A 23778-nucleotide genomic window follows, 5' to 3' on the forward strand; every position below is an offset into this window, starting at 1 on the left:
CCCTGAGAACGGATATCGCACAGACCCGCAAGAGAGCCATCCTGAGAACGAATATAGCACAGACCTGTGAGAACGCAATCCTGAGAACAAGTATCATACAGACCCGCAAGATTTCCGCCCTGAGGACTCACAAAACAGGACAAACTCCGTAAATTGATTAAATGCACAAACAATGATACCTGAGCCCTGTGACTAATGCCCTCCCTAACCCCTTACCTGAGAATGAGTACCTTAAAGGACAACTGTAACTATTTAAGGCTATGTGCGCACGTTCAGGATCTGAAGCAGAAATTTCCTGAGCATTTCTGCATCTCTTTAGCAGGAAGAACGCTGTGGAAAAACCATGCGGTTTTGCCGCGTTTTTGTACATCAATGACTGCTTTTTGGAGCGAAATAAAGTTATTTGGTGGGACATTGCTTAAACCCTTGGATTACCGTTAGAACTGGGGTGAGTATATTGGTTAATTTAAATTATTAAAGAATGGGTCTGTTGTATTTCAAATAAAGCGTTTGCTCTTTGTGTGTTTACTTTAATTAGGTTTGGTGAAGAAAGGGTCTGATTGACACCTTGTCATCACCAAACAAAAGAGCTAGGTGTCAGCTAATCCAATTCGCCCAACTGTCATTAGCATTTCCATTCATGTAATTTCTGGGGCAGCTGTGAGCTTCTATTTTTAGCCTAGGAAGGTGCAATTTGCAAACATGGGCCCTGGCCATTATTAACAGCTCACAGCTGTTTCGGTAGCTGCTACGTCCCCCCGATCAGCACTCAGCAGCGATTTGGACGCAGAGTATTTTTGCTGCGTCCAAAACACTGTGTTCTAATGCCGCACTTTTGTTGTCGGTACATGTGAATCCACCGCATATAATGACATTTCGGTCAAAATCTGCAGTGGAGACTAGCGTGTCCGGTACAGAAATGGACATGCTGTGGGTGAGTTTGGGTACGTGGCCATGGTCAGGAGCCGCTGCAGGTTTGACGCTGCGTGTTTATACAGCGTCAAACACGCAGCGTCCAGATGTTACGGTATAGTGGATGGGATCTCTAGAAATCCCATGTCATCTATGCGTACATCTGAGGCTGCGGATCACCCGCGGACACTGACATGCGGTGCGTCTTTCATGCCCGCAGCATGTCAAATTCTCTTGTGGAGTTGCTAGTCTCCGTAAGAGAAATTTGTATCCAAAGCGCTGCTACGCCCGAATTGTGGGCACAAAGCCTAAAATTAAAAAAAAAAAAAATATGACATGGGTTCCCCCTATAAAATCTAACCAGAAAAGGCTAAACTAGTCAGCTGCAGGCTGATATTAATAGCCAGGGAAGGGCCCATGGGATACTAGCCACCTGCACGCCTATTAATATCACCCCTCAGCAGTCCCAGAAATGACGCATCCATAAGATGCGCCAAATCTTGCACTTAGCCTCCGCTCTTCCCACTGCCCTGTAGCAGAGGCGAGTGGGGTAATGGGGTTGGAGTTCACGCCCCCATTACTAACCGCGTATTAAAGTGGTTGCCGCTTTTTCAATAAATACACAGACAAAATAAAGTATTTTAATGAAATAAAAAACACACGGTTTTAAATTTTTTTTTTTATTGAACTCTGTCGGCGAAGCAACCATATTCCTCACCTGTTCGCGTCACTACGCAGTCCACGATTACCGCTAACGATTGTCCCGCGGCGATCCAGGTCACTGCTGTAGAAGACAGCATTGTATACTGACTGGGGTGTAAAATCGCTCCTATCAGTATACATGCTGCAGGAGGTCACTGTGGTTCATCAGCTGAAGATCAGCCGATCAGCCCCGGTGAGCTCACCACTGTGGGAGCATTCTGAAGAATGTTTCCACGGCGAGGTCACGTGAGCGATCACTTGATTGCTCACGTGACCGCAGGTCCTGGCAGTGCAGTACACTGCTGGGAGCGAGCCCGCTCCCCGCAGTCTACCGCTGGCCGGAGAACATCGCCGGGGACAAGGACCAGGAGAACACCGGGGGACACCGGACAGGTGAGTATAGTGGTTTGATTTTTCATTTTTACTTTTTTTTTACCATCAAGAGCACGCCGATTTGGCTGAGGAGACTACTGCTCCCCCCAGCCGCGCCGCTCTCGCTGTTATCATCAGGAGCGGCGGTCGGATGAGAGGAGTAGTAGTCCTCCTCTCCCAACCCGGGTACCACCCGCAACGCATTTGCACCTATTAGCTTTAATTGAAATGCAGCAAATCCGCAGGTATAAATATTATACCTGCGGATTTGCTGCGGTTCAATTCAAGTCAATGGGCGCGAATTTGGGGAGGAAAAGCCTGAACAATGGACGTGCTGCGTTTTTTTCCGCAATAGTAATTCTGAGCGTAAATTTCCGCATCATGTGCACAGCACATCAGGATTACCATTGCAATAGCTGGCAGAGCATTTTTGATGCATTTTCGCGTGGGAAAACCGCCGCGAAAACACATCAAAAATGCTACGTGTGCACTTAACCTTAACCCCTTTCCGACGTGGTCAGTTATAGTAGGCACCGGCGCTGAACCCGCACTGAACCGGTCACATGTCAGCTGATTCCTACAGCTGACATGTGCCCGCAACAGCCGCGGGTGGAATCGGGATCCACCCGCGGCTGTTAACTAGTTAAATGCCGCTGTCAATCTCTGACAGCCGCATTTAACAGCGCCGCACCAGATGCGCGTCACTTACCCCGCCCACCGGTGACCCCGTCACGTGATCGTGGGTCACTGATGGGTGGGCATGACAACCCTGGGTCTGCAGCAGACCCCAGTGGTTGTAATGTACTGATCGCTATGAGCGCCACCTAGTGGTCGGCGCTCATAGCACAGGAGCATTTCTGCTACATAGAGGTGATCTGCTCATCACCTCTATGTAGCAGAGGCGATCAGACAAGTGCTGCTTCTAGTCTCCTATGGAAACTATAGAAGGAAGCAAAAAGAAAAAAAGGTTTTAAAAATTATAAAAAAGTTTAAATCACCCTCCTTTTGCCCCATTCAAAATAAAATAAAAAATAAACCCCACATACATATATTTGGTATCGACACGTTCAGAATCGCCCGATCAATCAATATAAAAAAAGAATTAATCCGATTGGTAAACAGCGTAACGAGAAAAAAATCCAAACGCCAGAATTACGTTTTTTGGTCGCCGCAACATTGCAATAAAATGCAATAACAGGCGATCAAAACATTGAATGTACCCCAAAATGGTATCAATAAAAACGTCAGCCCGGCGCGCAAAAAATAAGCCCTCACCCGACCCCAGATCCCAAAAAATGGTGCCTTTTTCTTTAAGCAAACTTTGGAATTTTTTTTCACCACCTAAATGAAAAAGAACCTGTACAGGTTTGGTGTCTACGAACTCGTAATGACCTGGAGAATAATAATGCTCCAGTCATGAAGGGGTTAAGGGACATGTGATTCTGTAGCAGAGAGATTTGAAACAGAGATTGGAAAGAGAATTTACAAGGAGAATCAAAGATCAGACTCTCTTCACACCATCAGCGTGGTAGGACGGCTTTATCCAAAGAGACACAGATTTGGATTCTACAGGATTCTGGCCTAAGGGTACGACCCTGACTGGAAGGATACATATCTGCTCCACTGGCCATCAGAGAGATCATGGATACATTTTGGGGAGACCTGGTTGGGACGATGAAGTCACCTGGCCCCATGGATATGTTGTTTGGGGTTGCCAGGTGGGACCCTCCGGTCGCCTGAAACCCATGGAGACATTTGGAGAAGCCAGATTGGGACCCGCCGTTTATCTGGCCCCATGGAAACTCTCGGAGAGGCCAGGGTGGGACCCTCGGGTCTCCTGGCCTTGTACCTCGATGGACTGCTAGCTTCCGAAGCTTGCTGCTACCTAAAGGATTTTGGGGGTATGTCAAAAGTAAAAGAAAAGTCAAAGATGCTATAGGATTTTTACAGGATGAAAATGGAGAAATGGTAAGAGAGGATGTTGAGAAGGCCAAACTTTTTAATTCCTATTTTGCATCTGTTTTCTCTCAGAAAGAAAATGTAACATCAACTGATCTTCACTGTCCTTTTAAAGGAATAGAGGAATCCAAGTTATCTGTAAACAGAAAGATTGTGAGGGAATATTTAGCTAACATAAATGAGTTCAAGTCTCCAGGTCCAGATGAATTACACCCCAGAGTACTGAAGGAGATCGTAGAAGAAATTTTAGAACCACTCTCCATAATCTTTGAAAATTCTTGGAGAACAGGAGAAGTCCCAGAAGACTGGAGAAGAGCAAATGTTGTTCCTATCTTCAAAAAGGGGAAGAAGGTGGACCCAGGGAACTATAGGCCGGTGAGTCTGACTTCTATACCAGGAAAGATCTTTGAACAAATTATTAAACAACATGTATGTAAGTACCTGGATAAGAATGAAGTGATTAACCAGAGTCAGCATGGGTTTGTAACTAACAAGTCATGTCAGACTAACGTAATTTCCTTCTATGACAGAATCACTGACTGGGTGGATCAGGGAAATGCTGTAGATATAGTATATCTTGACTTCAGCAAAGCATTTGACAAAGTATCTCACACCATCCTTATTGAAAAAATGACCAAGTATGCAATGGACCAGGCAACTGTTAGGTGGATTCATAACTGGCTTAGTGATCGGACTCAAAGAGTGGTTGTAAATGGCTTCACATCCAGCTGGATGAATGTCTCAAGTGGGGTACCACAGGGCTCCATCCTGGGACCTGTATTGTTCAACATCTTTATCAATGATTTAGATGAAGGAATTGAGGGTAAACTGATTAAATTTGCTGATGACACAAAGCTAGGAGGGATAGCTAATACTAGAGAAGAGAGAGAGAGGATTCAAAAAGACCTAAATAAACTGGAGCAGTGGGCAGCAACCAACAGAATGATTTTTAACAGGGAAAAATGCAAAGTACTACATCTGGGCAATAAAAATGAAAAAAGCATATACAGAATGGGAGGAATAGAGCTAAGCAACAGTACATGTGAAAAAGACTTAGGTATACTAATAGATCATAGACTGAACATGAGTCAACAGTGTGATGCAGCAGCAAAAAAGGCAAATACAATTCTGGGATGTATTAACAGAAGCATACAGTCTAGATCACGTGAAGTCATTATCGGTCTTTACTCCTCTTTGGTCAGACCTCATCTGGAATACTGTGTACAGTTTTGGGCACCACATTTTAAAAAAGACATAGACAAACTGGAGCAAGTTCAGAGAAGAGCGACCAGAATGGTGACTGGTCTGCAAACCATGTCCTATGAGGAACGGTTGCAGGATTTGGGAATGTTTAGCTTGCAAAAAAGAAGACTGAGAGGAGACTTAATAGCTGTCTACAAATATATCAAGGGCTGTCACATTGTAGAAGGATCATCTTTATTCTCATTTGCACAAGGAAAGACTAGAAGCAATGGGATGAAACTAAATGGGAGGAGACACAGATTAGATATTAGAAAAAACTTTTTGACAGTTAGGGTGATTAATGAGTGGAACAGGCGGCCACGAGAGGTGGTGAGTTCCCCTTCAATGGACGTCTTCAAACAGAGGCTGGACAGACATCTGTCTGAGATGATCTAGTGAATCCTGCTTTGAGCAGGGGGTTGGACTAGATGACCCAGGAGGTCCCCTCCAACTCTACCTTCTATGATTCTATGATATGATTCTCTATGTGGGGGCCCACTGGTTGAGGTAGTCGGCCATGGACGTCTCCAAAGTCGGAGCTGTTCTATCCCAGGCGGGCGGAGAAGGAAGGGTGAGACTGTGTAATGTTGTACCATCTTGGGTATTTGCTGGGACTGTTCTGTGTGTTTAGTGTCCGCTTTGTGGTTCAGTAAAGTATTGCCGCACTGTTTTACCATCACCCTGTGTTGTCTGAGTAGCGTTATGCCCACGGAAAACACCGGGTCTTCACAACGCCGTCCTGAGAACAAGCATCGTACAGACCTGCAAGAGCGTAGCCCTGAGAACAAGTAATGTACAGACCCGGGAGAGAGCGCCACCCTGAGAACGAGCAATGTACAGACCCACGAAAGCGCCGCCCTGAGAACGAGCAATGTACAGACCCGGGATAGAGCGCCGCCCTGAGAATAAGTATCATACAGACCCACGAAAGTGCCGCCCTGAGAATAAGACCGGAGACACTAGCGTATCACATCAGATTCCATATGCTAAATGTCATAGAAATTATTAAGAATTTCTCTCTCCCCCTGAAACCTCTCATTCCCCCTTCTCCATACCATTTGAGTCCTTTGGAAGTGCATTGAGCTGTAGGGTGCATTGCTGCAAAAGGGTGGGGGGAACAAAAAAAAAACCCTCTTAGCGAGTGTGAACGAGCTGAATGTGACCGGAGCGAAAGTGCAAACGGAAGTAAGTGTGTGACTTGTTGTTCAGTGACTTTGGATTCAGGGAGTTTGGAAGGGAGGAATTTGGACTGAATTGCTGTCTGTATTTTAGTAATTCTTTACATTTCTTTTTACTTAACATTCTGTCTATTGCAATCCCCATTAGGAAATGAGCTCCATTATTGACAATGCTATCCAGTGTACATCTTGCCACATGTATGCATTCCTTGAACAGCCGGTCGTGGGTGCATACTGCTGTGCGAGATGTGTGCACGTTGTGCGTTTGGAAGCCCAGGTACTGGATTTAAATAAGCAGCTGGCAACACTGAGATCCATTGACAACATGGTAAGGAGTCTGCTGCTCACTGAGCAGCAGCTCACTGGGGTAGATGTGTTCGAGGGTGGTAGTCGGGAGCTGCAGGACAGTGAGGCAGCTAGCTGGGTGACAGTTAGAAGGGGGGGGGGGGTAGAGGGAAGAGTGCCAGGGAGGCTAGTCCTGATCTGGCACACCCCAATAAGTTTGCAAAGTTAGCAGATGAGGGGAGTGACGGTACAGGGGTAGCACTGCTGCAGCAAGGCATGTCCCCTGAAAGCCGGAGGAGTGTCAGCTCCAGTAAAGAGGGAAATAGGAGAGTAGGGCAGGCCAGGCAGGTGCTGGTAGTGGGGGACTCAACTATTAGGGGAACAGATAGGGCAATCTGTCACAAAGACAGGGATCATCGAACAGTGTGCTGCCTACCTGGCGCTCGAGTCCGGCACATCGCTGATGGGGTTGACAGATTACTGGGAGGGGCTGGTGAGGACCCAGCGGTCATGGTGCACATTGGCACAAATGACAAAGTTAGAGGTAGGTGGAAGGTCCTTAAAGATGATTTCAGGGAATTAGGCTGCAAGTTTAAAGCAAGGACCTCCAAGGTGGTATTCTCTGAAATACTACCGGTACCACGTGCCATGCCAGAGAGGCAACAGGAGATTAGGGATATAAATAAGTGGCTCAAGAACTGGTGTAGGAAGGAGGGATTTGAGTTCCTGGAGAACTGGGCCGACTTCTCAGTTGGCTACAGACTCTACGCTAGGGACCAGCTGCACCTCAATGGGGAGGGTGCAGCTGTGCTGGGGGAGAAAATGGCTAGAAGGTTGGAGGAGTGTTTAAACTAGGGATTGGGGGGGGTGGGTATTCATTTTATAGGTGGGGAAGATAGTGCAGATAGTGACCTGGACACAAAAAGAAATTGGGGGTAAGGTTAGAACAGTCAATAAAGTAAGAAGGAATAGAGGAACAGAGAGATACATAAAATGTGTGTACACTAATGCCAGAAGCCTCACCAACAAAATGGAGGAATTAGAATTTATTTTGTTGGAAAATAATTATGACATGGTAGGGATATCTGAGACGTGGCTGGACGAGAGCCATGACTGGGCAGTTAGTTTACAGGGCTATAGTCTGTTCAGAAATGACCGTACAAACAAGCGAGGGGGGGGTGTGTGTTTATATGTAAAATCATCCTTAAAACCCATCTTGTGTGAGAATATGTGAATCTAATGAAAATATAGAGTCCATGTGGGTGGAGATAAGGGGAGGGGGGAAAATAATAAATTACTGATAGGGGTTTGTTATAAGTCTCCAAAAATAATGGAAGCAGCGGAAAATATCCTCGTAAAGCAAATAGATGAAGCAGCGACTCAAGGAGAAGTCATTATTATGGGGGACTTCAACTACCCTGAAATACATTGGGGGACAGAAACATGTAGTTCAAGCAAAGGTAATAGGTTACTGAGAACTATGAGAGACAATTACCTTTCACAACTGGTTCAGGACCCAACAAGAAGGGGGGCACTGCTAGACCTAATATTAACCAATAGGCCAGACCGCATATCAAATATACGAGTTGGGGGTCACTTGGGTAATAGTGATCACAAAATAATACGTTTTCATGTAACCTTTAATAAGATGTGTAGTAGAGGGGTTACAAGGACACTGAACTTCAGGAAGGCAAATTTCCAAGGGTTGAGAGATGATCTTAGTGCAATAAACTGGGACGATATCCTGAGACATAAAGCTACACAAAGCTTAAGGGAGACATTTATTAGCATCCTGAATAGGACCTGTGCACAATATATACCCTATGGGAATAAACAGGCTAGAAATAGGAGGAAACCACTATGGCTAAATAGAGCTGTAAGGGGCGCAATAAGTGACAAAAAGAAAGCATTTGGAGAACTAAAGCAAGTAGGTAGTGATGAGGCATTAAATAAATATAGAAAATTATATAAATTCTGTAAAAACCAAATCAAGGCAGCAAAGATTGAGGCAGAGAGACTCCTTGCCAGAGAAAGTAAAAATAACCCCAAAATATTCTTTAACTACATGCATAGTAAAAAAACAAAAAATGATAGTGTTGGCCCCCTTAAAAATAGGCTGGGTGAAATGGTGGATGCGGATGAGGAAAAAGCCAATATGCGAAATGACTTTTTTTCAACCGTATTTACAACAAAAAAAAAAAATCGCATGACAGAAAACATGATTAGTGATAACAAAAATTCTCCATTAAATGTCACTTGCTTCACCCAGCAGGAAGTATAGCGGCGTCTAAAAATCACTAAAGGTGACAAATCCCCGGGCCCGGATGGGATGGACCCGTGAGTACTGCAGGAACTAAGTAACGTCATAGATAGACCATTATTTTTAATCTTTAAAGATTCCATAATAACAGGGTCTGTACCACAGGACTGGCGTATAGCAGATGTGGTGCCAATATTCAAAAAGGGGACAAAAACCGAACTTGGAAATTATAGGCCGGTAAGCTTAACCTCTACTGTGGGTAAAATCCTGGAGGGTTTCCTAAGAGATGCTATACTAGAGTATCTGAAGAAGAATAACCTCATGACCCAATATCAACATGGGTTTACGAGGGACCGTTCCTGTCAGACTAATCTGATCAGCTTTATGAGGAGGCAAGTTCTGGACTGGACCAAGGAAATGCAGTGGATGTTGTGTATATGGACTTTTCAAAAGCTTTTGATACGGTTCCACACAAAAGGTTGATACATAAAATGAGAACAATGGGGAGAGGGGAAAATATATGTATGTGGGTTAAGAATTGGCTCAGTGATAGGAAACAAAGGGTGGTTATTAATGGAAAACACTCAGACTAGGTCTCAGTTAACAGTGGGGTACCACAGGGGTCAGTATTGGGGTACCACAGGGGTCAGTATTGGGCCCCCTTCTTTTTAACATATTTATTAATGACCTTGTAGGGGGCATACAGAGTAATATTTCAATATTTGCAGATGACACTAAACTCTGCAGGGTAATCAATACAGAGGAGGACAATTTTATATTACAGGAGGATCTATGTAAACTAGAAGCTTGGGCTGATAAGTGGCAAATGAGCTTTAATGGGGATAAATGTAAGGTAATGCACTTGGGCAGAGGAAATAAAATGTATAATTATATGCTTAATTGTAAAACACTGGGCAAAACTGTCACTGAAAAAGACCTGGGTGTATTGGTGGACGACAAGCTCACGTTTAGTGGCCAGTGTCAGGCAGCTGCTGCAAAGGCAAATAAAATAATGGGATGCATTAAAAGAGGCATAGATGCTCATGAGGAGAAGATAATTTTACCTCTATACAAGTCACTAGTGCGACCACACTTAGAATACTGTGTACAGTTCTGGTCTCCGGTGTATAAGAAAGACATAGCTGAACTAGAGCGGGTGCAGAGAAGAGCGACACAGGTTATTAGAGGACTGGGGGGTCTGCAATACCAAGACAGGTTATTAGAGGACTGGGGGGTCTGCAATACCAAGACAGGTTATTAGAGGACTGGGGGGTCTGCAATACCAAGACAGGTTATTAGAGGACTGGGGGGTCTGCAATACCAAGACAGGTTATTAGAGGACTGGGGGGTCTGCAATACCAAGACAGGTTATTAGAGGACTGGGGGGTCTGCAATACCAAGACAGGTTATTAGAGGACTGGGGGGTCTGCAATACCAAGACAGGTTATTAGAGGACTAGGGGGTCTGCAATACCAAGGCAGGTTATTAGAGGACTAAGGGGTCTGCAATACCAAGGCAGGTTATTAGAGGACTGGGGGGTCTGCAATACCAAGACAGGTTATTAGAGGACTGGGGGAGTTTGCAATACCAAGACAGGTTATTACAGGACTGGGGGGGGGGTCTGCAATACCAAGACAGGTTATTACAGGACTGGGGGGTCCGCAATACCAAGACAGGTTATTACAGGACTGGGGGGGGGTCTGCAATACCAAGACAGGTTATTACAGGACTGGGGGTCAGCAATACCAAGACAGGTTATTACACCTGGGGTTATTTACTGTGGAAAAACGAAGGCTTAGGGGGGGATCTTATTACTATGTAGAAGTATATGAGGGGACAGTACAAAGACCTTTCTACTGATCTTTTTTCTCTGAGGCCTGAGACGGGGACAAGGGGGCATCTTCTACGTCTGGAGGAAAGAGGGTTTAATCATAATCACAGACGCAGATTCTTTACTGTAAGAGCAGTGAGACTGTGGAGCTCTCTGCCGCATGATGGTGTAATGAGGATTCACTACTAACATTTAAGAAGGGCCTGGATGCCTTTCCTGAAAAGTATAATATTACAGGTTATAAATACTAGATTCCTTGATCGGGCGTTGATCCAGGGATCTAGTCTGATTGTCGTATGGAGTCGGGAAGGAATTTTTTTCCCCAATGAGGAGCTTAGTGTTTGCCACATGGGTTTTTTTTTGCCTTCCTCTGGATCAACATGTTAGGCTATGGGGTGAACTAGATGGACTTGGTCTTCCTTCAACCTTAAAAACTATGTTACTATGTTATTTGTCAAAGAAGCTCACCATCTAAGGAGCTGTTGCTATGCAAATTAGCACACGCAGGAGAAGTGGCTAATAAGCAAATGCTAGTACAAAAGGAGCCCCTAACCCAATTAACAGAACAGACCTGTGATAAATATACACCTAGGTGAGAAGGATGTAGTCCTGGCTTCAAAAGAATTCCCTCTCCCACATGGAATCCCACTTTTGCTCAAAATAAATCTACAGTCTCGCCGGCACAGACACGAAATATGGAATATCGCAAGTTCTATACTTCCGATAATATTAGGACACATTTTTAGCGTCAGGGTCAGCTAAGGAACAATATTCATATTTTACCGTAGCTGTATGCCCCTTCGGTGAGCTGTAATGCAAAAGTACAAAATAACAGACTGCAGCTATGCCATGCCTTTTCTAGAGAAAGGTAAATTCATAATGGAAAATATGGTATCACTCACTCGCTTTTGCGATCAACCAGCGAGGGGTGTAGTTTCCAAAATGGGGTCACTTGTGGGGGGGGTGTGTGTTTCCACTATTTAGGCACATCAGGGGCTCTCCAAACGAGACGTGGTATCCCCTCTTGATTCCAGCCAATTTTGTATTCAAAAAGTCACACAGTGCTCCTTCCCTTCTGAACTCTGCCGTGCGCCCAAGCACTGTATTTTCCCCACATATTGGCGTACTCAGGAGAAATTGCACAAAAGTTTTTGGGGTCCATTTTCTCCTCTTACCCTTGTGAAAATAAAAAAAATTGGGGCTAAAACATCATTTTTGTGGAAAAAGTTTGATCTTTTTTTTATTTTCACGGCTCCATGTTATAAACTTCTGTAAAGCACTTGGGGGTTCAGGGTGCTCACCACACATCTAGATAAGTTCCCTGAGGATTTTATGAAGGGGTATAGTGAACATTTTGAACCCAAAAGGTACGACACAGAATTTGATAACATTAGGTCATCATATTAAATAAGTTGTCATTAGTCTTGAGCGCAAGTAGCTCGCTACTTGAGTTTGCATCGGGTACTCAGGTATGCACCATGTATCGCGCGTGCTCGAGTGACATGCTCAAGTCCCTGCCCGCATGTTTCATGGTTATTAGACACCCCAAAAAAAAACATGCGGGGATCGCTCATGCATGGCAGGTAATCCCCGCAAGTTTTTTTTGGCCACGAAGCATATGGGGCGGAGACTCGAGCATGTCACTCGAGCACCCGCGATACTCAGTGCATACCCGAGCACCCGATGCAAACTCAAGTAGTGAGCACTTGCTCTCAACACTAGTCGCCATATCGTCATTTTTTTTTTTTTTTTTTTAAAAACCCAACCCTAACCCTAGCCCAACCCTAATCCTAACCCAACCCTAATCCTAACCCCAACCCTACAATAACCCAAACCCCAACCCTAATCCTAACCCTAACCATAGAGTTTATTTTTTACTCCGTTCCTCGTGCGGTATAAGTGATTAGACGACTTTATTCCTCGGGTCGGTGCGATTACAGTGATACCAGAATCAGATCGGGTTTTTAGGATTGACAGCTGTCACACACTAAAAGACACATTTTTTTGTGTGTAGTTTTTGCATCGCCATATTTTGAGAGCTATAATTTTTCCATATTTTGGCCGACAGTCATGCTATGGCTCGTTTTTTGCGGGATGAGTTGACGTTTTTATTGGTGCCATTTTCAGGCACGTGACATTTTTTGATCGTTTTCTATTCCGATTTTTGGGAAGCAGAATAAACAAAAGCCAACAATTCAGGAATTGTTTTTTTTTTTTTTTTTTATGCCGTTCCGCATGTGGTAAAATTGATAAGGCAGCTTTATTCTTCGGGTCAGTGCGTTTACAGCGGTACCACATTTATATTGTTTTTCTATGTTTTGGCGCTTTTACACAATAAAAGCTATTTTATAGAGAAAAATATTTTTTTGCATCGCTTTATTCTGAGAGCTATAACTTTTTTTATTTTTCGGATGATGGAGCTGTATAGCGGCTTGTTTTTTTTGCGGGACAAGATGACGTTTTCAGCGGTACCATTTTATTTATATTCGTCTTTTTGATCGCGTTCTATTCCATTTTTTCTTTGGCGGTATGCTGATAAAGCATTGTTTTTTGCTTTGTTTTTTATTTTTTACCGTGTTCAATAAAGGGGTTAACTAGTGGGACAGTTTTATAGGTCAGTTTATTACGGACGCGGTGATACCAAATATGTGTACTTTTATTGGTTTTTTTTCATAATAATATTTATTGATGGGTACATTATATTTTTTATTTTTGGTGGATTATTTTTTTGATTTTTTTTTATATTTTTACAATTTTTTTTTAATTTATTTATTTTTCATTTTTTAACACTTTTTTTTTCTTTAACACCTTGTCCCACTATGGGACTTTCACTTTTTTTATTCTGATCGCCTGTATAGCACAGGGATGGAGCACCATCCCTGTGCTATACAGGCTGTCAGCGCTGCAGATGCAGAAGATACTTTGATCACGCACTGCGCATGATCAAAGTATCTTCCTGCTGTCTGGTGACCCGGATGTTGTCATGGCGACATCTGGGTCACCATGACAACCACAGGACCCAGCCTCAGACAGCGCGGGATGCCAGGGAAGAGGTGAGTACCTGCGCTTAACTCCGAAATGCTGCGATCAACTTCGATCGCAGCATTGCGGGGGTTAATGTGCCGAGAGCGGTGCAGGACCGCTCCCAGCACATAGCAGCGGGTGTCAGCTGTGACAATCAGCTGACACCCGGCAGCGATCGCCCCACACAGCCTGTGTGTGGGCGAAATCAACAGGGCGTGCCAATACGTATCAGGCTCTTAAAGCCCAGGGCGCAGATACGTATTAGTACGTCCTGGGCTGTAAAGGGGTTAAGGGACATGTGATTCTGCAGCAGAGAGATTTGAAACAGAGATTGGAAAGAGAATTTACAAGGAGAATCAAAGATCAGACTCTTCACACCATAAGCGTGGTAGGATGGCTTTATCCAAAGAGACACAGATTTGGATTCTACATGATTTTGGCCTAAGGGTACGGCCCTGACTGGAAGGATACAGATCTGCTCCACTGACCATCAGAGAGCCCATGGATACATTTGGGGAGACCAGGTTGGGACGATGAAGTCACCTGGCCCCATGGATATGTTGTTTGGAGTTGCCAGGTGGGGCCCACCGGTCATCTGGCACCATGGAAACTCTCGGAGAGGCCAGGCTGGGACGCTGGGGTTTCCTGGCCTTGTACCTCGATGGACTGCTAGCTTTCTAAGCTTGCCGCTACCTCCTCTCTGTGGGGGCCCACCAGAAGCAGGGGGCCACTGGTTGAGGTAGTCGGCCCTGGAAGTCTCTAAAGTCGCAGCTGTTCTATGAAAGGTGGGCGGAGGAGAAAGGGTGAGACTGTGTAATTTTGCACCATCTTTGGTATTTGCTGGGACTGTTCTGTGTGTTTATTGTCCGCTTTGAAGTGCAATAAAGTATTGCCACGCTGTTCTACCCTCACCCTGTGTTGTCTGAGTAGTGTTCTACCCACAGAAGACCTCGGGTCTTCACACCAAGAAAGAGTGCCGTCCCGAGAACGCGTGTCATACAGACCTGCGAGAGAGCATCACCCTGAGACCGAGTGTCAAACAGACACACGAGAGCGGTGCCATGAGACTACAGACCCGTGAGAGAGCGCCGCACTGAGAATAAGTATTATACAGACCTGCGAGAGAGAGCCACTCTGAGAATAAGTATTATACAGACCCGTGAGAGAGCGCCGCACTGAGAACGAATAATGTACAAAATACAAGAGAGCGCCGCCCTGAGAATCAGTATTATACAGACCTGCGAGAGAGCGCCACTCTGAGAACAGAGAAAGAGTAAACGTAGAAACTGCGAGAGAGCGTGAAAGAGAGCGCCTGGGGCAGAGGCTGGACACATGAGGCATTGCCCATCTACCTGCCCCTGTGAGTGGCACCAGCTGCTGGGATATCGCGGGTGGAGGGGCTGTAGATCATTTAGTAGCGCCCCTCGGGGTGAGATGATGAGCTCAGATTTCCACTCCTGCATTAACCCATTCCAGACAGTAGGTGCTATACGGCGTCTGCCCTTTACATACCTTTCTCCAGGAGATGGTGGGGAAGGGGTCTCCAGCAGCGGCACAAGGAATCAGCAGCTCCCTGCCAGCTTCTTGCCGATACTCCCAGCCAGGCAGCACCGTAAAATAGGGCGGGTCCTAAAGATGAGGCACAGCATAATTATTACTCCGGTCTTTGTTCAGTGGGAACGCAGACAGGACCAGAAAACTCAACCAAGGGGCAGCAGCATAAGCTGCAGCGCAGTACAAAGAAGGTCACCACTCACATCTGAAGGAAGCGGCAAAAGCAAGCAGAAAGACGCTGCCCTTGATTGGACATGATCCCCCAAGCCAGCACTCCAGGTCCCGTACCAGCACCAGCCCCCCGAGCTAGCATGCTAACCCCCAAGCCAGCACTCCAGGCCCCGTACCAGCACCAGCCCCCGAGCTAGCGTGCTAACCCTCAAGCCAGCACTCCAGGTCCTGTACCAGCACCAGCCCCCGAGCTAGCATGCTAACCCCCAAGCCAGCACTCCAGGTCCAGTACCGGCACCAGCCCCCGAGCTAGCATGCTAACCCCCAAGCCAGCACTCCAGGCCCCGTACCGGCACCAGCCCCCGAGCTAGCATGCTAACCCCCAAGCCAGCACTCCAGGCCCCGTACCAGCACCAGCCCCCCGAGCTAGCATGCTAACCCCCAAGCCAGCACTCCAGGCCCCGTACCAGCACCAGCCCTTGAGCTAGCATGCTAACCTCCCAAGCCAGCACTCCAGGTCCCGGACCAGCACCAACCCCCGAGCTAGCATGCTAACCTCCAAGCCAGCACTCCAGGCCCCGTACCAGCACCAGCCCTTGAGCTAGCATGCTAACCCCCCAAGCCAGCACTCCAGATCCCGTACCAGCACCAACCCCCGAGCTAGCATGCTAACCTCCAAAGCCAGCACTCCAGGTCCAGTACCAGGACCAACCCCCAAGCTAGCATGCTAACCCCGCAAGCCAGCACTCCAGGTCCAGTACCAGCACCAACCCCCGAGCTAGCGTGCTAACCCCCAAGCCAGCACTCCAGGTCCCGTACCAGCACCAACCCCCGAGCTAGCAAGCTAACCCCCAAGCCAGCACTCCAGGTCCAGTACCAGCACCAACCCCCGAGCTAGCATGCTAACCCCCAAGTAAGCGCCTGAAACTGAAAAAGTGTCTTGTTTTGAGATCGGACCTTCAGCAGCAGCCGAGCGGGAGGGGACTGGCCCATGGTCCCCAGCGCATTGTAAGGCACACAGGTGTAGGTGCCCAGTAACTCCTCTGTCGCCTCCTCAATGTGAATAGATCCATCTTCCAGGAGCTTCCAGCCTGATAACTGAGAGCAAAAGAGAATAAAGGACAAAACCACATAATGGGGGCACTGGAAGTCACAACTCCTCCACCCGCCCAGCGGTACACGTCAGCCCCGGAGGAGCAGCCTCCACCCGCCCAGCGGTACACGTCAGCCCCGGAGGAGCAGCCTCCACCCGCCCAGCGGTACACGTCAGCCCCGGAGGAGCAGCCTCCACCCGCCCAGCGGTACACGTCAGCCCCGGAGGAGCAGCCTCCACCCGCCCAGCGGTAAACGTCAGCCACGGAGGAGCAGCCTCCACCCGCCCAGCGGTAAACGTCAGCCCCGTAGGAGCAACCTCCACCCTTTACCAGCGGTACACGTCAGCCCCGGAGGAGCAGCCTCCACCCGCCCAGCGGTAAACGTCAGCCCCGGAGGAGCAGCCTCCACCCGCCCAGCCTGAACCACGCACCTTATCAGTCCGGAGGGGGCGGCCATCTTTATTCCATTTTACATGCGTTACAGGAGGCACGGCGTCCACAGGGCAGCGAATGTGACCATGAATACCGACGGGGACATAAATGACGGGGGGCATGTTGACCACTCGCGCTGGGTCTAGAGAGGACAGAAACATGGTCAGTGCCATTAACCCTTTGCAATTTTAATGTGCAGCAGCGTTCACAAGGTTGGTGTTCAAAAACATCCATCTGACGATGGCCGACCTCGGTCACTGACAAGACGGGCGGCTGTGCCACAGACACAGACCGTGGCCCCGCTCGGAGTGACGCCCCTGAGCTGGAGGAGCTGTCTCCTGCCATCACTTACACTGCACGGAGAGGAAGGCGGCTGCGGAGGGCGAGAGCCCCAGGCTGTTACTCGGCACACAGGTGTACTTCCCAGCATCCTCGGGCTTCACGCGGAAGATGATGAGCGTGCCATCAATCAGGATCCGAACCCGCATCTTCAGATCACTGCGGGAGACAAGAGGAACATGCCAGGGGCCCACCGTATCCGCTCACAGGGGCCCCTACCCCCCAGGGCCCGCTCACAGGGGCCCCTACCCCCCCAGGATCTGCTCACAGGAGCCACCCACTCACAGGGGGCCGCCGCATCCGCTCACAGGGGCCCCTACCCCCAAGGGCCCGCTCACAGGGGCCCCTATCCCCCAGGATCTGCTCACAGGAGCCACCCATTCAAAGGGGGCCGCGGCATCCGCTCACAGGGGCCCCTACCCCCCAGGGCCCGCTCACAGGGGCCCCTATCCCCCAGGATCTGCTCACAGGAGCCACCCACTCACAGGGGCCCGACGAATCCGCTCACAGGGGCCCGACGAATCCGCTCACAGGGGCCCCACCCCCCCGTCAAAACTCACAGGATTCACCCCTTCCAGAAGCCACTCACAAGGGCCCCTCCCCGCCAGGACCTGCTCACAGGGGCCCGCTGAATCCGCTCACAGGGGCCCCTCCCCCCCCAGGACCTGCTCACAGGGGCCTGCCGAATCCGCTCACAGGGGCCCCTCCCCCCCCAGGACCTGCTCACAGGGGCCCGCCGAATCCGCTCACAGGGGCCCCTCCCTCCCAGGACCTGCTCACAGGGGCCCGCCGAATCCGCTCACTGCTGCCCCTCCCCCCCAGGACCTGCTCACAGGGGCCCGCCGAATCCGCTCACTGCTGCCCCTCCCCCCCAGGACCTGCTCACAGGGGCCCGCCGAATCCGCTCACAGGGGCCCCCCCGAGGCCAGTGTTACCAGCAGCACATGAGGACGTCGCTCACTGACTTTTTGAAGAAGACGTTGTCGTCCTGCCAGAGCCAGGTGTAGGTGAGGTTCCCGGGATAGGCCTCCGCCTGGCAGGTGAACAGCGCGTCCTGGGAGATGTTCACCGTCACATTCTCAGGAGGGGAGACGATGTACGGGGAGCCTGGGGGGAGAGGAGCCATCACCGGGGGTCCGCGGAGGGCAGAGCATAGCAGAGCGCAAGGCAGAGCGGAGCGCAGAACACAGCGGAGGGCAGAGCATAGCAGAGCGCAGGGCAGAGCGGAGCGCAGAACACAGCGGAGGGCAGGGCAGAGCGCAAAACAAATCAGAGGGCAGAGCGGAGGGCAGGGCAGAGCGCAAAACAAATCAGAGGGCAGAGCGGAGGGCAGGGCAGAGCGGAGGGCAGGGCAGAGTGGAGCGCATAACACAGAAGAGCGCAGGGCAGAGCGGAGCGCAGAACACAGCGGAGGGCAGGGCAGAGCGCAAAACAAATCAGAGGGCAGAGCGGAGGGCAGGGCAGAGCGGAGGGCAGGGCAGAGCGGAGAGGAGGGCAGGGCAAAGCGGAGGGCAGGGCAAAGCACAACAATTCCAACACCTCAGACCGCCGTGCACAACAAAACTGACACAAGTGAACGCTACAGGAAACGTTACCTTGTACCAACAGGCGAGTACTGTGGACGGCCTCTCCCTGTATACTGGTAGCGCGACAAGTGTACGAACCCCGATCCTCACGTCCAATAGAAGAGATTGTAAGACTGCCATCATTAACCTACAAAAAGAGACAGTCAGCAGGAGCACCGACACCGCACCACAAACATCGTGTGCAGAACGACCAGGCAGAGAGCGTACGAGTGTATATATAGGACAGTCATATTACTATATATTATATATATATATATATATATATATATATATATATATATATATATATATATAACTATATCACACTGAGGAGAAGGGCGACCATATTACTAGATATATTACTATATCACACTGAGGAGAAGGGCGGCCATATTACTATATATATTATTACATCACACTGAGGAGAAGGGTGGCCATATTACTATATACATATTACTATATCACACTGAGGAGAAGGGCGGCCATATTACTATATATATTACTATATCACACTGAGGAGGAGGGAGGCCATATTACTATATATAAATATCACATTGAGGAGAAGGGCGGCCATATTACTATATATATTACTATATCACACTGAGTAGAAGAGCGGCAATATTACTATATATATTACTATATCACACTGAGGAGAAGAGCGGCCATATTACTATATATATATATTACTATATCACACTGAGGAGAAGGGCGGCCATATTACTATATATATTACTATATCACACTGAGGAGAAGGGCGGCCATATTACTATATATATTACTACATCACACTGAGGAGAAGGGCGGCCATATTAATATATCACACTGAGGAGAAGGGAGGCCATATTACTATATCACACTGAGGAGAAGAGCGGCCATATTACTATATCATACTGAGGAGAAGGGCGGCCATATTACTATATATATTATTATATCACACTGAGGAGAAGGGCGGCCATATTACTATATATATATATATATTACTATATCACACTGAGGAGAAGGGCGGCCATATTACTATATCACACTGAGGAGAAGGGCGGCCATATTACAATATATATATTACTATATCACACTGAGGAGAAGGGCAGCCATATTACTATATCACACTGACGAGAGGGGCGGCCATATTACTATATATATATATTACTATATCACACTGAGGAGAAGGGCGGCCATATTACAATATATATATTACTATATCACACTGAGGAGAAGGGCAGCCATATTACTATATCACACTGACGAGAGGGGCAGCCATATTACTATATATATATATTACTATATCACACTGAGGAGAAGGGCGGCCATATTACTATATATATTACTATATCACACTGAGGAGAAGGGAGGCCATATTACTATATACATTACTATATCACACAGAGGAGAAGGGCGGCCATATTACTATATATATTACTATATCACACTGAGGAGAAGGACGGCCATATTACTATATATATTACTATATCACAATGAGTAGAAGGGCGGCCATATTACTATACAGTGCCTACAAGTAGTATTCAACCCCCTGCAGATTTAGCTGGTTGACACATGCGGAATTAACTTGGCATTGTGACATTTGTACTGTAGATCAGCCTGGAAGTGGGAAATGCACTGCAGCAAATTTTTTTTTGGTTTTTTTTTTTAAAACGTAAAAAGTTAATTCAGAGTGTCATTTATTATTCAACCCCTCAAACCTCAAGAATTCTGTTTGGTCCCCCTAAAGTATTAAGAAGTAGTTCAGGCACCAAGAATAATGAGCTTCACATGTGTGGATTAAAGATCTCTTTTGCCAGCCTTTTCTGACTATTTAAGACCCTCCCCAAACTTGTGAACAGCACTCAGACATGGTCAACATGGGAAAGACAAAGGAGCATTCCAAGGCCATCAGAGACAAGATCGTGGAGGGTCACAAGGCTGGCAAGGGGTACAAAACCCTTTCCAAGGAGTTGGGCCTACCTGTCTCCACTGTTGGGAGCATCATCCGTAAGTGGAAGGCTTATGGAACTACTGTTAGCCTTCCACGGCCAGGACAGCCTTTGAAAGTGTCCTCCCGTGCCGAGGCCAGGCTTGTCCGAAGAGTCAAGGCTAACCCAAGGACAACAAGGAAGGAGCTCCGGGAAGATCTCATGGCAGTGGGGACATTGGTTTCAGTCAATACCATAAGTAACGTACTCCACCGCAATGGTCTCCGTTCCAGACGAGCCCGTAAGGTACCTTTACTTTCAAAGCGTCATGTCAAGGCTCGTCTACAGTTTGCTCATGATCACTTGGAGGACTCTGAGACAGACTGGTTCAAGGTTCTATGGTCTGATGAGACCAAGATCGAGATCTTTGGTGCCAACCACACACGTGACGTTTGGAGACTGGATGGCACTGCATACGACCCCAAGAATACCATCCCTACAGTCAAGCATGGTGGTGGCAGCATCATGCTGTGGGGCTGTTTCTCTGCCAAGGGGCCTGGCCATCTGGTCCGCATCCATGGGAAGATGGATAGCACGGCCTACCTGGAGATTTTGGCCAAGAACCTCCGCTCCTCCATCAAGGATCTTAAGATGGGTCGTAATTTCATCTTCCAACAAGACAACGACCCAAAGCACACAGCCAAGAAAACCAAGGCCTGGTTCAATAGGGAAAAAGTCAAGGTGTTGGAGTGGCCTAGTCAGTCTCCTGACCTTAACCCAATTGAAAACTTGTGGAAGGAGCTCAAGAATAAAGTCCACATGAGACACCCAAAGAACCTAGATAACTTGGAGAAGATCTGCATGGAAGAGTGGGCCAAGATAACTCCACAGACCTGTGCCGGCCTGATCAGGTCTTATAAAAGACGATTATTAGCTGTAATTGCAAACAAGGGTTATTCCACAAAATATTAAACATAGGGGTTGTATAATAATTGACCCACACTTTTATGTTTAAAATTTAATAAAATTCAACTGAGCAACATAACTTTTTGGTTTGTAAGATTTATGCTTCTGTTCATAAAACCTACTCTCGTTTGCAGTATGAAGGCTCTAACTTATTTGCATCTTATCAAACCAGCTAAATCTGCAGGGGGTTGAATACTACTTGTAGGCACTGTATATATTACTATATCACACTGAGGAGAAGGGCGGCCATATTACTATGTATATTACTATATCACACTGCGGAGAAGGGCGGCCATATTACTATATCACACTGAGGAGGAGGGAGGCCATATTACTATATATAAATATCACACTGAGGAGAAGGGCGGCCATATTACTATATATATTACTATATCACACTGAGGAGAAAGGCGGCCATATTACTATATATATTACTATATCACACTGAGGAGAAGGGCGGCCATATTACTATATCACACTGAGGAGAAGGGCGGCCATATTACTATATATATTACTATATCACACTGAGGAGAAGGACGGCCATATTACTATATATATTACTATATCACACTGATGAGAAGGGCGGCCATATTACTATATATATATTACTATATCACACTGAGGAGAAGGGCGGCCATATTACTATATATATATTACTATATCACACTGTGGAGAAGGGCGGCCATATTACTGTATATATTACTGTATCACACTGAGGAGAAGGGCGGCCATATTACTATATACAGTGCTGGCCAAAAGTATTGGCACCCCTGCAATTCTGTCAGATAATACACAGTTTCTTCCTGAAAATGATTGCAATCACAAATTCTTTGGTCTTATTCGCTTCATTTAATTTGTCTTCAATGAAAAAAACACAAAAAGAATTGTCCTAAAGCCAAATTGGATATAATTCCACACCAAACCTAAAAAAGGGGGTGGACAAAAGTATTGGCACCCTTTGAAAAATCCTGTGATGCTTCTGTAATTCGTGTAATTAACAGCACCTGTAACTTACCTGTGGCACCTAACAGGTGTTTTCAATAACTAAATCACACTTGCAGCCAGTTAACATGGATTAAAGTTTACTCAACCTCTGTCCTGTGTCCTTGTGTGTACCACATTGAGAATGGAGAAAAGAAAGAAGACCAAAGAACTGTCTGAGGACTTGAGAAACCAAATTGTGAGGAAGCATGAGCAATCTCAAGGCTACAAGTCCATCTCCAAAGACGTGAATGTTCCTGTGTCTTCCGTGCGCAGTGTCATCAAGAAGTGTAAAGCCCATGGCACTGTGGCTAACCTCCCTAGATGTGGACGGAAAAGAAAAATTGACGAGAGATTTCAACGCAAGATTGTGCGGAGGGTGGATAAAGAACCTCGACTAACATCCAAACAAGTTCAAGCTGCCCTGCAGTCCGAGGGTACAACAGTGTCAACCCGTACTATCCGTCGACGTCTGAATGAAAATGGACTGTATGGGGTAGGATACCCAGGAAGACCCCACTTCTTACCCCGAGACATAAAAAGCCAAAACTTACCTGAGAAAGCCTAAAACGTTTTGGAAGAATGTTCTCTGGTCAGTTGAGACAAAAGTAGAGCTTTTTGGGAAAAAGCATCAACATAGAGTGTACAGGAAAAACAAAGAGGCATTCAAAGAAAAGAACACGGTCCCTACAGTCAAACATGGCGGAGGTTCCCTGATGTTTTGGGGTTGCTTTGCTGCCTCTGGCACTGGACTGCTTGACCGTGTGCATGGCATTATGAAGTCTGAAGACTACCAACAAATTTTGCAGCATAATGTAGGGCCCAGTGTGAGAAAGCTGGGTCTCCCTCAGAGGTCATGGGTCTTCCAGCAGGACAATGACCCAAAACACACTTCCAAAAGCACTATAAAATGGTTTGAGAGAAAGCACTGGAGACTTCTAAGGTGTCCAGCAATGAGTCCAGACCTGAATCCCATAGAACACCTGTCTAGAGATCTCAAAATG

The 23778-nt window shown here is 47.1% G+C and overlaps 1 protein-coding gene across 2 annotated transcripts in view; it reads right to left on the reverse strand.

The window, feature by feature from the left end:
- The window catches only part of IGSF9B (immunoglobulin superfamily member 9B), a 235460-nt gene that overhangs the window by 54128 nt on the left and 157554 nt on the right, over window positions 1-23778 (reverse strand). For both annotated transcript variants that reach the window (XM_073657479.1, XM_073657480.1), the window contains exons 5-10: window positions 18951-19068; window positions 18321-18462; window positions 17369-17514; window positions 17016-17158; window positions 16448-16588; window positions 15278-15394 (exon numbers count right to left, since the gene is read on the reverse strand). In XM_073657479.1, the coding sequence (XP_073513580.1) occupies window positions 15278-15394; window positions 16448-16588; window positions 17016-17158; window positions 17369-17514; window positions 18321-18462; window positions 18951-19068 (807 nt within the window). The remainder of the gene's footprint in view (window positions 1-15277; window positions 15395-16447; window positions 16589-17015; window positions 17159-17368; window positions 17515-18320; window positions 18463-18950; window positions 19069-23778) is intronic.

This window comes from Phyllobates terribilis, unplaced genomic scaffold (genome assembly GCF_046119375.1).
Source record: "Phyllobates terribilis strain yellow unplaced genomic scaffold, ASM4611937v1 Scaffold_12__6_contigs__length_324123572, whole genome shotgun sequence".
NCBI classification, from domain to species: Eukaryota; Metazoa; Chordata; class Amphibia; order Anura; family Dendrobatidae; genus Phyllobates; species Phyllobates terribilis.